This window comes from Notolepis coatsorum, assembly GCF_963971535.1.
Source record: "Notolepis coatsorum genome assembly, chromosome: 19".
In the NCBI taxonomy this organism is placed as follows: Eukaryota; Metazoa; Chordata; class Actinopteri; order Aulopiformes; family Paralepididae; genus Notolepis; species Notolepis coatsorum.
In genome coordinates this window covers 51,956,367-51,971,350 of record NC_140183.1, presented here as the reverse complement: position 1 = coordinate 51,971,350, position 14,984 = coordinate 51,956,367, and the positions used below count along the sequence as shown (strand labels likewise).

General features: G+C 42.2%; 1 protein-coding gene across 5 annotated transcripts in view; it reads right to left on the bottom strand.

Annotated features, from left to right (window-relative positions):
• Window positions 1–14,984, bottom strand: part of map7d1a (MAP7 domain containing 1a) — a 134,315-nt gene that overhangs the window by 49,364 nt on the left and 69,967 nt on the right. For 4 of the 5 annotated variants that reach the window (XM_084336443.1, XM_084336444.1, XM_084336446.1 and 1 more), the window contains exons 3-4: window positions 8,223–8,291; window positions 7,579–7,599 (exon numbers count right to left, since the gene is read on the bottom strand). In XM_084336443.1, the coding sequence (XP_084192569.1) occupies window positions 7,579–7,599; window positions 8,223–8,291 (90 nt within the window). The remainder of the gene's footprint in view (window positions 1–7,578; window positions 7,600–8,222; window positions 8,292–14,984) is intronic. The other variant, XM_084336445.1, reaches the window with a different exon arrangement.

Here is a 14,984-nt window from a genome sequence, read left to right as displayed (position 1 = left end):
GTACTATGACAAAACCACATTTAGGCCTTTCACACTGGCAGGGCTCCGGTTCCCGAACCTAATTTTGAACCGACCGGCGTGTTCCGACCGAAAATAAATTAGTTTGGAACCTGAAAAGTTGCTTCTCAGCTGGAGCCACAAAATAGTTGTTTTTTACTTGAGAACCATGACATCATCAGTGGGTGTGTCATATTCTAGGCTGTGAAGACAAGAGGAAGAAGGAAGGAAACGAAGGCAGCGACAATGTCGAGAATGTCCAAGTCAATGGGAAAAAAAATTGCAGTGGTCTGCCAAGTTACAATTAGACTGTATGAATTAAGCAGGTGAAATGTTGGCTGGTCAAATATTTTAAGATCGCTATTGTCCATTACTAGCTGCTGCAGAGTAGATTGTCACACAAGCCCCTCAACGTGAAATACATGTTATAAGCTGATAAATCTTGTGATCTATGCACAAAAGTCCATAGATAATTATTCCCAGTGAATCTCTTAAGTTCCAATTAGATTGTATGAACTAAGCAGGTGTAATGTTGGTAAGTCAGGTATTTAAAGATCGTTATTGTATATCACTAGAAGTTGCGGCAGAGTAGATTGCCTAGTACAACTACAAGCCCCACAACTACTGCTTTCAGGTGAACTGGGAATCCCCAGTTGGAACTCTGGTTCAGCTTAAACTGGTGTGAACGCAGGCCAGTGTGCCAGAAAGCACCAAGTTTCAGAGACTCCAAAATGGAATCAGAGCCAAAACCAGAGCCGTGTCTGTCTGAAAGCGGTAAGTGTGCAGGTTCATAATCTTTGACCAAGGGATACTGTAGATAATTTCATTATTTTAGTGTTGCAACCAATAAAGATAAATGTTTTCACTTCCTTTGTGAGAAAATGCATTTTATATAATAACGTTTACTCATAACCATAAGCCTTGCTGATCATTGATCAATCACACAAGCACAACCTCTCTGATGTTGGTATCCCTTCTCATGACAACATTGATGTGTGCAATGAATAAAGACTTCTTCAAAAGTCCAGTTTAATCATCTTTGTTTTCATTGATCGCTAAGAACATTCACATCCAAAACATGAAAACGACGGCACTGAAAAACAACCTGAGTCAAGTAATAATGAGTGTGTAATTCCAATAGTGTATTCTGTCAGTTGTCGTCATTATTTTAATTTGATAACAATCCTCTCAGCTATGCAGCCTTTTCTCTAGACTGATCTTGAAATGTACAACGGAAATCCTTGTTCTTCTGTGTTTGGCACCATTAGGGCACATCTTTTTTATTTATACTCAATTCGTAATTCCAGATCAATTGAATAAGTGGAACCATATAAACCCAGCTACCTTGAGAAAATCCCGGTAGTAGAGAGCAGAGGCAAAACTCTTCGCGAGCCAGACGGGTCTTAGAGCCGTCACGTGTCTCCCTACCTCTACAGTCGGCCCTGGTCTCAGCATTTGCCGAGCTGTGATACGAGCAGAAACAAAGAAACAAGTATCTCTGCTGCCTCTCCGCCACAGACATGAAAACACTGCACCCCACAGCCTGTCAAATGTATGACGGTGTGTGACACCGTACAAGTTCCACATAGGAGTTTGGCTCGGTTGAAAAGAGAAAAGCAGTGGTCATGATAGTCCAGAATATGTAGGCCAGTTGCTTTGAGAACAGACTTGAAAAGTGGTTGGGGACTAGGGATGAACAATACATCGTTGACCATATCAGTATCGGCCGATAAGTGATTTGTTTTCATATATATCGTTATCGGTCCGATGAGCAAAACTGGGCAGATACTGTATATAGCGGCAAACATATATTCTATTATTGGGGTTAACTTGTGGAACAATGCTGATATACAGTTAAGAATGAGTAATTCACTTTTGGTTTTTAAGAAAATGGTATAGCTATTTTTGAAGATTTCAAATGTGAATACTTTTTTAGTTATTTTATTTTAGAATACGGTTTTGGAGTCTTAATTTTGTTAAGAATATAGGACAGGCATGTATAAGCATTGTGCTTCAGTCTGTACCTTTTCAGTCACTGCCAAATCAAATATTGTTAAATGATTGTGCATACATATTGTATTGTGTGTGATGATGAATAAAACTACTACTACTACTACTATATCGGCTGGTGATAATGATTTATTTTATTGATTGCATCAGTCCAATGAGCAAAACTATTCCGATGTGAACAACTGATCTATATCTATACAACTGAATTATTACGCTGTATAGCTGCCATTGTGTGTATGGGTGTTTCTTTTTTTGGCTATGCAGTTTGTTTGGGTAACTTGCATGTGCCAATGACACAGCACAGGATTGTGGGCTAACATTGTTTCAGTTTCATTTATAGAGAATTAGTATTTATTACATTGGTATTATTATTATTATTATTTCGGTTATTGGCCATAACAGAAATGTTAATATTGATTGATTGATTGATTGATTGAAAACTTTATTAACAGATTGCAGAATGGGTACAGTACAGTACAGCTCAATACATACAATTGTTAAGGGGATGCAGACCAGAGAAAGACTTTCGTCTTGTTTACATCAGGAGTCTCTTTTTTTGGAGTCTCTTTTTTTGGAGTCTCTGAAACTTGGTGCTTTCTGGCACACTGGCCTGCGTTCACACCAATTTAAGCTGAACCAGAGTTCCAACTGGGGATTCCCAGTTCACCTGAAAGCAGTAGTTGTGGGGCTTGTAGTTGTACTAGGCAATCTACTCTGCCGCGACTTCTAGTGATATACAATAACGATCTTTAAATACCTGACTTACCAACATTACACCTGCTTACATCAGCCAAAACCTACTGGGGACTGGCACCAATGAGAAAGTTATTCAGCATATTTAACATAGTTTGTGATCAACACGGAAACGATTCCCAACATTCTTATCATTCCTTTCGTCAGCTGTCATCATCGTGGAGGAGACAAACAAAGTTCGTCAGAGGAAAGCAACGGTTGTGATTGGAGGATCACCAAAAGAGGGCGAGGTCTGAGATACAGTAGGTCCATTCAGGATTTGAAGGCGTCAATGGGAAGAACACTTCTCGGGTGTTTAGTGGGTTATTCCTAAAAATAATCCTTCGCATAGAAGGCTGAACATCTGGGCTTTCTATGGTATGGCCATTAAATATGTAATGAACTAAGTGCTGCTCCCTCATCATCACATCAAGTATTCATATCTTCCCACAACCACCAAAAGATAGTAGCTTCTGTGCACTCACAACCAAATATCTGATTAAGCTCTCGCTCTGTCTTTTTCTCTTTCTCAGTCTCTCAGGAAAAAAAACAATTGTCCATGTTAGCTCGACTGTCATTCCTTTTTTTTATCAAATATTTTTATTTATTTATTTATATACATAAAACAAGACGAATACAATACAGCAACAATAACAAGACCTCACAATACCACAATAATAATAACAACAATGACATTCCTATGGTTCAACAGCAAATTGAACATATAATGGCAGATATTCCCCGGAATATGCAGACAGGGTCAAAATAATGCTGCCAAATTCATCCCAGTTAAATAATTACTAATCTAATTCTGTCTCATCTGCAATATAACATCACAACAAGAGCATCACACCAAATGGAGGTGTGCCGAATGTACTCTATGATGATGTCTATTATTATCCCGATCCTGAGTCAGCATCACTTGAATGTGATGGGGAATATTTAAAAAGAAAACCCAATGACATGTCAGGCTTTATTTGAGGAATTCAGGAACAGAATGTTCACCAACTCTCGCTGGCCGTCCGTGAACCAAACCGAGCCGAGCCGAGCGAGCAGAGATCTCTTTCAAGCTTAGATTGTAAACACAAGCTTTGGTTCGATCTTATCATGGTCTGAATAGAGGGTATTAAACCAGGACGGTACCATCTGGCATGCCTTGCTGCTCTCCCAATTAGACTGATCCATGGCATGACCCATCCCACCCTCATCTTACTGCCCTAGAATACTGTGTGTGTTGACAACAGAATTACTGAAAGTACCAGTAGCATGGTCTCTAGTTCTGTAGTACAGATGTGACACAAGGACACGGGATGTAATCTATTTTTCTGCCTATATCATTTCGCCAGAGAGGACTGTTTTAACTGTGACCCACATTGTATACCAGACACGCTACAGCCTAGTCGTTGCAACAACCCATGTGACATGTCTTCCATTTCAGGGGATTTTTTCTCTTCTCCTAACATTCTGACATGTTTTCATGGCTTGAGGTGTTTGAGGTAAAAATAAATTCACAGCCAATCTAAATCTGGCCGCCAGAGTTTCCGATGCCCTCCAATTTCTCCAGTAACACTGTCAATCAATCAATCAATCAATCAATCAAATGTATTTGTATAGCACGTTTAAACATGACGCTTGTCAACCAAAGTGCTTCACATGGCTAAGCTAAGTACAAAGAAAAGTATAAAAATAAACAGAGAAATAAAATAAAATCAACGGATAGACAAAGGAAAAACAGAACAACACGTCAACAAGTACGACAAGAGTCAAAGTGAGTCAGGGAAGGCCAGGCGATATAGGTGGGTTTTGAGTTTTGATTTAAAAGACTCGATGGAGGGGGCAGATTTGATGGACATGGGGATGCTGTTCCAGAGGTCAGGGGCTGCGACCGCAAAAGCACGTCCCCCCCTAGACTTGAAGTTGGACCTACGAGTGGTTAGGAGACCCTTATCAGCCGATCTGAGGGCCCTGGCGTTGGTATAGGGGGTGAGGAGGTCTGCTAGGTAAGCAGGGGCTTTACCATTTAGGGCTTTGTACACCATTAAGAGGACCTTGAAGTCTATTCTAAAGCGCACCGGGAGCCAGTGGAGGGAGGCAAGTACAGGGGTGATGTGAGCTCTCTTCCGGGTACCTGTGAGCAGTCTAGCGGCAGCGTTTTGGGGGAGTTGTAGACGGGCTATGGTGGATTTATTTAGCCCCAGGTACAGGGAGTTACAGTAGTCTAAGCGTGAGGATATGAAGGCGTGAATTATTCTTTCCAGGTCTGAGGGGGAGAGAATGGCCTTGATCTTGGCTATGGACCGGAGCTGGAAAAAGCATCCCTTCACCACCGAGTTTACCTGCCTATTGAAGGAAAACTCGGGGTCAAAGAGCACGCCCAGGTTTTTAACAAAGGGCTTGACTAGGGGAGACAGGTTACCCAGGCTGCTGGCAATGACATTGGTTTGGTAATCAGAACGGTTTTGTGGCGCGTGTGGATTTTATCGTGTGGGTTATCTTTAAAACAATAAGCTGTGTGGAGCTGTGGTGTCTGCAGTAGGGGGCGAGGGGACAAAGTTCAATCTCAGGGCATGTGATATTTCTGATCCGAGTTGGAATGAGCACTCTGCCCCACTGGGGTGGTGTGTGAATATGAATTGATGCACCGTGATGCATGGATATGAATGCGAGAGCCAAGTTGAAGTGATCTTTAAAATGAATCATCAATATTCAATTTAAATGAACGCGTTCCATCTATTCTGTGAATTTATTAACACAGTGCTGCAAATGAGTAATGAATGACTTAATAACTAATAAATCAGTTGTGTCACATTTGTCTGATTTGTCTAACCTTTAACCTATAACACTTTAGTTTAGAGATTATTCAAATCGAGCCAAAAAGCTGTGCATTGTTGCCTGAATAATCCGATTGAGTCGTTGTTGTATTGAACCACTGACAACCACTGATCAAACAATAACCATAACTAATGTCTCTGATAGAGAAGTGCATTGGAAAAGTATTCAGTCTAATGGTTACATGATCATGTATCTATAAGAAGGTATCTATCCTATTTCAGACAAAGAGAAAATTAACACAATGACAATATCTGATTAGAATACAGAAAGAGATAAATGAGTCGTGTTAGAAAAAAGAAAAATGGGGGGGGGGATGCAAAATAATCTGAGAAGATAAAACAGGTGATTGCATGAGTGACACAATCAAGCCATTCACATGTATTCAGTGCATCACATACAGGGCATGTCACCACCACCACCACCACCACCACCACCAATATCACCACTAGGAATGCACCGATACTGGTGTTAGACGCCAGGCTAACAGGGTATCATATCGAGTGAATGTCCCCCCCAGTACCAAAACCAGATACCAGATACCAGTGTAGTATAACATTAGAATCCAACTGAACCATCATTGTAATGAATCGTTTTTGCTTAATTGTTATTGAACGCAATTCTCGTTTTTGACGATGTTCAATCTCTCCAATGGTGCCAAATGGATTCTATCTCAGTCATGTTTGTGCAGTGACCCAAAACTAATGGTCTTCAGTAAAAGTAGCATATGGAATTATGTACTTAGTACTGGATATAAAATGGTGTATGGAATTATGTACTCAGTACTGGATGTAAAGTAGTGTATGGAATTATGTACTCAGTACTGGATGTAAAGTAGTGTATGGAATTATGTACTCAGTACTGGATGTAAAGTAGTGTATGGAATTATGTACTCAGTACTGGATATATGGAATTATGTACTCAGTACTGGATATATGGAATTATGTACTCAGTACTGGATATATGGAATTATGTACTCAGTACTGGATATATGGAATTATGTACTCTGTACTGAATATATGGAATTATGTACTCAGTACTGAATATATGGAATTATGTACTCAGTACTGGATATATGGAATTATGTACCGAGTACTGAATATATGGAATTATGTACTCAGTACTGGATGTAAAATAGTGTATAGAATTATGTACTCAGTACTGCATATATGGAATTATGTACTCAGTACTGAATATATGGAATTATGTACTCAGTACTGAATATATGGAATTATGTACTCCGTACTGGATATATGGAATTATGTACTCAGTACTGGATATATGGAATTATGTACTCAGTACTGGATATATGGAATTATGTACTCAGTACTGGATATATGGAATTATGTACTCAGTACTGGATATATGGAATTATGTACTCAGTACTGGATATATGGAATTATGTACTCAGTACTGGATATATGGAATTATGTACTCAGTACTGGATATATGGAATTATGTACTCAGTACTGGATATATGGAATTATGTACTCAGTACTGGATATATGGAATTATGTACTCAGTACTGGATGTAAAGTACTGGATGGAATTGGGTACTCAGTACTGGATGTAAAGTACTGGATGGAACTGGGTACTCAGTACTGGATATAAAGTACTGGATGGAATTATGTACTCAGGACTGGATGTAAAGTACTGGATGGAATTGGGTACTCAGGACTGGATGTAAAAAAAGTACTGGATGGAACTGGGTACTCAGTACTGGATATAAAGTACTGGATGGAATTATGTACTCAGGACTGGATGTAAAGTACTGGATGGAACTGGGTACTCAGTACTGGATATAAAGTACTGGATGGAATTATGTACTCAGGACTGGATGTAAAGTACTGGATGGAATTGGGTAATCAGGACTGGATGTAAAGTACTGGATGGAACTGGGTACTCAGTACTGGCCAATACATCAAGTTTAGGAATTAGAATAGTTAGAATCTGTACTGGCAGTGATCGGTGCATCCCTATTCACCACGGACACAGAGGTGAGTGGCTTACCTTGTAACTGGCTGAGCTCTTCTGCGGAGGGGAGGGGTAGGAGAGAAGACAAACGTAGCTGTCAATCATGCAAAGCAGTGTGTGTGTGTGTGTGTCACCAGCGTGACAGACCGTGAGTCAAAACAAATTAAAGACACTCAAGCAGTGAGAAGCCATCACGACCGACAGTGAAATCTTAAGCAAAGGCATTGAAGAGATGCACGTCAAGTCACGTCAATGGATCAACCCGTGTCAATTGAAGTGGAGGTTAACCCAGGTTTCAGAGCTGAGGTGAGCTAAGGTGAGCACTGGCAGAAAAGAAGACGGAATAAGCTCTTGTTTTTGCAACTGTGTGAGAATTCAAGCATGCATGCTGAAAACAAGTTCAAGTCACTGGTTAAAAAATTAAAAATAAATAAATAAATAAATAAGAAAGAACATTGGCTCGGGTTTTGCTGATTTCAGCCACTAAATGGTCCTTTAATGTTTTCCCAAAGTATCCCGACGTTAAATGTGCACACTATATCTGTAGTCAAGAGAACCCCAGCCAATGGTGACACAACCTCAAAAACAAAAACAACACACTTTTCACCCCAGACACTAGGGGGAGCTCTCCCCCCGTGTTGAAACATCTTCTAACACCTCCCCTCCTCCTTTCCACTTACCCAGATATTTGGCCTTCTCCTCCCTCCTCTCCTTGGCAAGCTTCTGCCTCTCCTCTGACTTGCCTACATCTGGGGGAAATAACCAGAGAGAGAGAGAGAGAGAGAGAGATAGAGAGAGATAGAGATAGAGATAGAGATAGAGATAGATAGAGAGAGGATGTGTGAATCAGAGAGGTCATTGTACACACAGATCAGAGTCGATGCAGCCTCATCTGCACATTCCGAGAGATCAACCCTGCAAAAGCTGCCGATGGCCACAGCAACGCACCAAGACAGAGGTCTTCCTTCCTGCAGTCGTGTAGCTCCTTAAGGGATTCACACCCATTTCCAACAGATTAATAAGCAAGGTGGACAAGGCCTAATTAGGATGTACACCAACGCTGGCCGATTAGTCACACCTTTGGCTCGAGCGGTGCCTGAGGAAGCCCAGAGAGTGAACAGAACATGTAATAGAATCTAGTAACAATAATAATGATGATGACGCACGTTGCTTCGGCCAGGCGTGTCGGCTTGGACAAATGTTCACGGCAGGACTGAATGGCGAGGTCTTTTAAACATAAAATTTTGCTGCCACGAGGAAATGCATGCAGCAAAACAATCAAGGGAAACTGGCAACAGCAATAAGTCAACACGGCAGCTACACCTATGGTAGACGCCCGCGTGTAGCGTACTATATTCTGGGCTGCATTTGAACAAGGCGAGGACAAGACCAAAGAACACACTGTCCGGAGGGAAGCTCTAATGTTCTGCAGCGAGCAGGCCCGGTAAATCTTATGGTACAGTCTGGACATGTGTGTGTGTATATTATGAGTGTCACATTACCAGAGAGAGTGTTTACATAGCTCCTCTCCATGTGACATCTCTGGTGTCTGCTCCAGCATTCCATTCCCCGCGAGCACCTTTGCCGAGCCTCCGAGCGAGCGCAACCCCGGGAGGCAGAACGGTCTGCGCGAACATACACCCGCCATCTCAGGAATCCTGCATCCTCTCATTAATGCTGCTGCTACTTCCTGGGAAAACGTTGTCCCAAACCCATATCCACTTGCCAGTAGAGCACATGCCGCTTTTGCAACACATCCAAAAATAATAAGTGGATGGTGATTATGTTTCATTATATGTAGGGATGTCCGATATTATCGGCCGATATCGGCAGTAAAATGTGATATCGGAAAATATCGGTATCTGTTTAAAAAAAAAGAAAAACAATAACAATATTTGTTATATATATATATCCAGTGAAATTATTAGTTACCTGAAATTATTCAGTTTTTTGGGGGGGGAAACCCTGCATATATCGGTATCGGTTGATATCGGTTGATATCGGTATCGGAAATTAAGAGTTGGACAATATCGGAATATCGGTATCGGTAAAAAAGCCAATATCGAGCATCCCTAATTATATGCAATTAGCAATTCAATTGCACTAATAACATAAGTCATTCCTCTATAGAGCAAACCACATAATAGCCTCATAATAAGGAATCATAGCTGGATGACCCAATTCTGCACGTTGGACCATATTCATATTCATATAATAAATCTCAGGATTCTTAACAACTGCAATGGGTTTCTATAGACGTCACGTTCCGTGATCACGAGCGCCTGGCCTTCACGTGAGATCATTCCCCTCAACACAGGCCATATGTTCCACATCAAAGTCAAGGAAGCCATCCTCCGGGCAGATGGATGATGAGAGATGAAAACAATCGGCAGTACGACGCCAGGCCACCTCCACCGTTAACAACCTCTGACCCACTTTGACATGTCAAGTTATTTATAGAACCAACTAGAAGAGCTGGAGTGCGCCATAATTTTTTTGAGTCCGCCATCTGCAGCCTTGGCGTGCGGCCGTTTGCATCCCACGCCCGCGCCGATCACACGTTGAACGCACACAAGCATCTAAGGCAGTAACTGACTGACCTCAGCTGATTGATTGATTGATTGAAAACTTTATTAACAGATTGCAGAATGGGTACAATACAGTACAGCTCAATACACACAATTGTTAAGGGGATGCAGACCAGAGAAAGACTTTCGTCTTGTTTACACCAGGGTCCCCCATTTTCAATTCATCAGGACATATATGACATACATGACATACAGATAGTCAGTACTGCTACATCTATACATTTATGACATACCAGATTTGCAAATACAGTACTGTTTGTGATACAGAAGGAGTCAAGAAAAGGGAGTATATACATTTGACGTAGAAACTGTACATTGGAGGAGGTTGGGTGGGGGGGGGTTGGGTACACTGGGATATTGACAACCATACTGGGTAATTTACATTGGAGGTGGTTGGGGGGGGGGGGGCACACTGTATAAACAAGCAAAACTGTACATTGAGGGGGGGGAGACTCTGTACAAACAAACAAAATTGTACATTGGACTATTGACAAAACCATACTAGGTAAATGACTGTACATTGGAGGGGGTTGGGTTAGGATATTTACAGGGGCCAGTGTTGAATTGCAGTCTCCCGTAGGTGTCTCTTGAGAGAGGTTTTGAAAGTGGGTAGTGATCCACATTCCTTTACAGCTTTGGGTAGGGCGTTCCACATTGATGTGGCATAATTGCGAAACGTGTTTAGTCCCTTATTTGAGCCGAATCTGGGTTTAACATGATTTGTGGAGCTCCCTCTGGTGTTGTGATCGTGCTATTCACTGACCTTTGGGAAGTATTTTGCCATGTACATGGGTACCTTGGTCGTGTAGTGTATCTTGTAGACCAGGCCCATTGCAAGTTGCTGTACTCTGTCATCTACTCTAAGCCATCCTAGGTTGTCAAAGTGGGCAGGGGTGAGGTGGGTTCTAGGAGTAAGGTCAAGCAGTAGTCTGACCAGTTTGTTTTGAGATGTTTGTAATTTTGTTTTTAGCGCCTTTGAGGTGCTTTGGTACCATGAGGTGCAAGCATAGTCGTAGTACCCCTGAATGAGTGCTCCTGCCAGAGTCTTCAGGGTATTCTTGTTTACCAGAGAGGAGATCCGGTACAAGAATCGAGTTCGTTGGTTGACTTTTTTTATTACATTGGATGCCATTTTGTCACAGGAGAGATTAGCCTCTAGGATGGAACCCAGGTAGGTAATTTCATCTTTCCTTGTGACAATATTGTCACCCACTGTAACTGAGAAGCCGTCGGTCTTGCTGAGTGGTGTGACTTTCTATGCCGTTACATGAGGGTGAAAGACAAGCAGTATTCATATGCAGGGCATAGAGCCTATACAGTGGTGTACAGGCCAACAGAGGACCCGCTGCTCAGAATCGAATGGACATACAGTAAAAGGAACCCCCCGTGGATGAAGATGTGCTTCTTCTATACATCTATTCTTCTATTCACTACTGTTTCAAACGGAAATCAGGAAGAACATCCTGTGCTGCTAACAGCTAATCCACAGATTATAAATGAAAAGAGTCATGAACTATGAAGCAGTGAGACCCCCTTTACAGCGACAGCATGGAACAATCCCCCGACACCATCTCCCTGGAGGGGGGCTGAGGGACAGTAGCCAAGTGCCATCTCCGCTGTCATAGGCAAGGGTATGTGCCAGGACTGGATTAAAACGGACCATTAACATAAGTAGCAGCTCCCAACTGAGCCACAAGCTTCACCGTTTCATCTCGTTAATTGACCTATCTCAAGCCCTGCTTCCCTCGGCAACAGTTGTGATTGGAGTATCGAGAAGGCGGTGCTTGAGATAGGTAAATCGGAGGGCTGTACAGTGCTTCCTGTCCTCTTCATAGCCCCCTGGGTAATGTAAAATAACTCACTGGTTTGGTTATAACCCTTACTGGAAGAAGTGGGTGGAAAAGGAACTAAAATAAAAAGGACAAAAGGGAAGTCATTTTTGGAATCAGAATGTTCCGGAGTAAACGACACATTTCCCTAAAATAGACCAGCCTTCGCCGGCATGACATCTAAACAAAGAAACCATCAGACGTCCTTGGATCAGACCAACGTGGCCTGCCGAGGCTAAAAGACAAAGTGAGCAACGTGGGACCCTCTGGGTTTAATCCTGCCACCACACTGTGGGCAAAGACAAAGGAGTATACAATAAAAGGAGCAGAGAAAAGAGGCTTAAACACTAAAGAACCCAAAACATGTTCTTTAAGAGTTGCTTAGCATGTGCAGCGCTGGTGAGCAGGACGCGGTATTGTGGAAACAAACAGACATGACGCAACTAGCCGTGTCAAGATAAATGACGTCTCTGCATCATCTCGTTAAAACTTGACGCCCATTGAAAGGTTCTCTCCGCTGCCTGCACCAGGGGTAATTACCAAGAACCACAAGAGAGCTAGGTAGCGATTAGCATCAACATGGATCATGTGTCCACCACACACAGCTATGCCGTTCAACACGTTTGGATTCCATGCTGAATGCCAGTAAACAAAGATATACTGGCATGGCTCTATGGGATTCCGCCGAACTCCTGAAAGCATGTGGGCACTAGAATACTCTGGGCTGAACCATTAACCTAACCTCTAGGGACTCAGTGGAGTGTAATTGCTCCATTATCAACAGTGCAGCTTTAGATCCTCTAAGTAAAGCTAGGGGCCCACTGACATTCCATTAGACTACTACATGTTTAGCCATCGTCATGGCATTGCAATCTACAGTCTACACAGCAGAGTAACAGTTTCAGTTTCAGTTTCAATTTGTTAGAGGGGGACAACGTACATTAACCCTTTCTCCGCCAATAACGTCATACGACGGGTTTCAAGTTCATGGGAATTCTGCCAATAACGGCGTACGACGTGATTCTGATATAATTTCGCCATGGTATTCATATTTCACTCACGGAGCCTTGTCGGATGCTGTGTGAGCCAGCACAACTCTGCAACGCTTCAATACTGCCACATGGTGGCTGATCGGCGAGTTGCAACCGGAAGCAGGGTTTCCGTTAGAAAAAATTGTTGCCGGTCTCCGTGACCTGCAAGATTTCAACTACCGGACAAATGAGATTAATTCCGGTCATAGTTTATTGAGCTTTAAAACAATTAATAGGCAGGCTATATAAAGAATGTCATCCTCAAGGCATGTAGATTTATAATATTATTACTTAAAACTAGGCTACTTTTGCGTATACAGTCATTAATATATTCCAAATAAAATAAGTCCCTCGATACTCCGTCTCCGTGCTGCTGCTGACTTGAAATAAAATAGACCGCGTATGTGGCAGTCGGTCCGACACTAAACAGCAGTCTGTTATAATCACATTTTTATGAGCTAACGAATTCCGTTATATTGGACATTTGTATTAATTATATCAAGCGAAGAACTGAGAAAGCAGAGAGACTGCAACATTATCGTGGTTTGCGTGACTACTCTCTCCACCTCAATGTCACGCGGTCGAAAAGGGCGCTTGTCTATTGGACAGTGGAAATGTGTGTGTGGCTGCGATCCTGTGTGTGCGCGCGCGCGTGTGTGTGTGTCTGGGTGTGTACTGCGGAGCCCAGATCAGCGGAGCCGAGTTTTGACATGGCATTGATCCATTGTTCTATTGAAGCACATTACCACCATCATCTCGCTAAACAACTTGTAGACCACGGTGTTTTTATGAGTGCCCACAAGTAGCCGTTTTAATAATATAATAAGCCGCGCGCCTCGGTAATAATAATAAGCCGCGTTTTTTCTTCCTTCTTCCCAAGATGCACAGACATAGATAGATAGATAGATAGATAGAGAGATAGATAGATAGATAGATAGAGAGATTAGATGCAGTGTGCTTGTTTTGCAGTGAGTGCTGCGAGCAGTGGTAATAATAATCACTTCCTATATTTGGTTCGCGTTTGGTCCGATGAAGCGAACCGAGACCTACGTTTTTAAAGCTCTCGCTGACAACGTCGTTGTCATTATTAGAAGCAACGAGGAAACAAATGTAATGATCGTTTCGTTCATCGCATAGGCTATTTAATTTTAGCCTATTTTAATACAATTCAAATAATCAAATTGTGCTTAGACTCAGGGAATTATTTTCACCGGACATTAAGACCGGAGAAATTAAATATGTCGGACTTCAAGAGATTTTGCCGGACAAATACCGGTAATTACCGGCTAACGGAAACGCTGACCGGAAGTGGATCTCTTGTGATCCCGGTGCGTCTCCCTATTCCGTCCGGTCACTTGTTTATCGTCGCGGGACTCAATACACACACCGTGGATATGGATCTCTGCCATAACTCAATAATCTACATGATTTGGGCGTGTATTAGTAATATACAAACCGGAAATGGATCGCCTCGATCCCCACCACATAACTGGGATCTGTTTGCTCCACTCTCATCGCCCAACGGTACGAGGAGACTGACGTGAGTTTCAGCGTTTTTGTTTATCATTTTCGATACAAACTGCTCTGATCAATATATCACCCATACTACATAAATCATTTAACGTCGGTCACGGAATTATAAACGACCCCCCCCCCCCCCCCCCCTCCGTTCACCCGCGCATGATCAGTCATAACGTTTAGGACCATGTACAGTTGACATTTTTTATATAGCGTGCATCGGTATCAAACGGCATTTGATAATCTAATATATGCATTTATGTCTATATCTCACGTTCTAGGAAATACTGCAGAAAACGATAAAAACATATTTATACTCTAGACCAGGGGTCCCCAACCTTTTTTGAACCAAGATCTACTTTTTAATTGACCACCTAGCCGAGAGCTACCAGCCAAAATTGTATATTGTAAGCAGTCATTTGAGGCTTTATAAAAGCAGCATAATGAACACAAATCTGTTAGTGCAGAGTCCAACC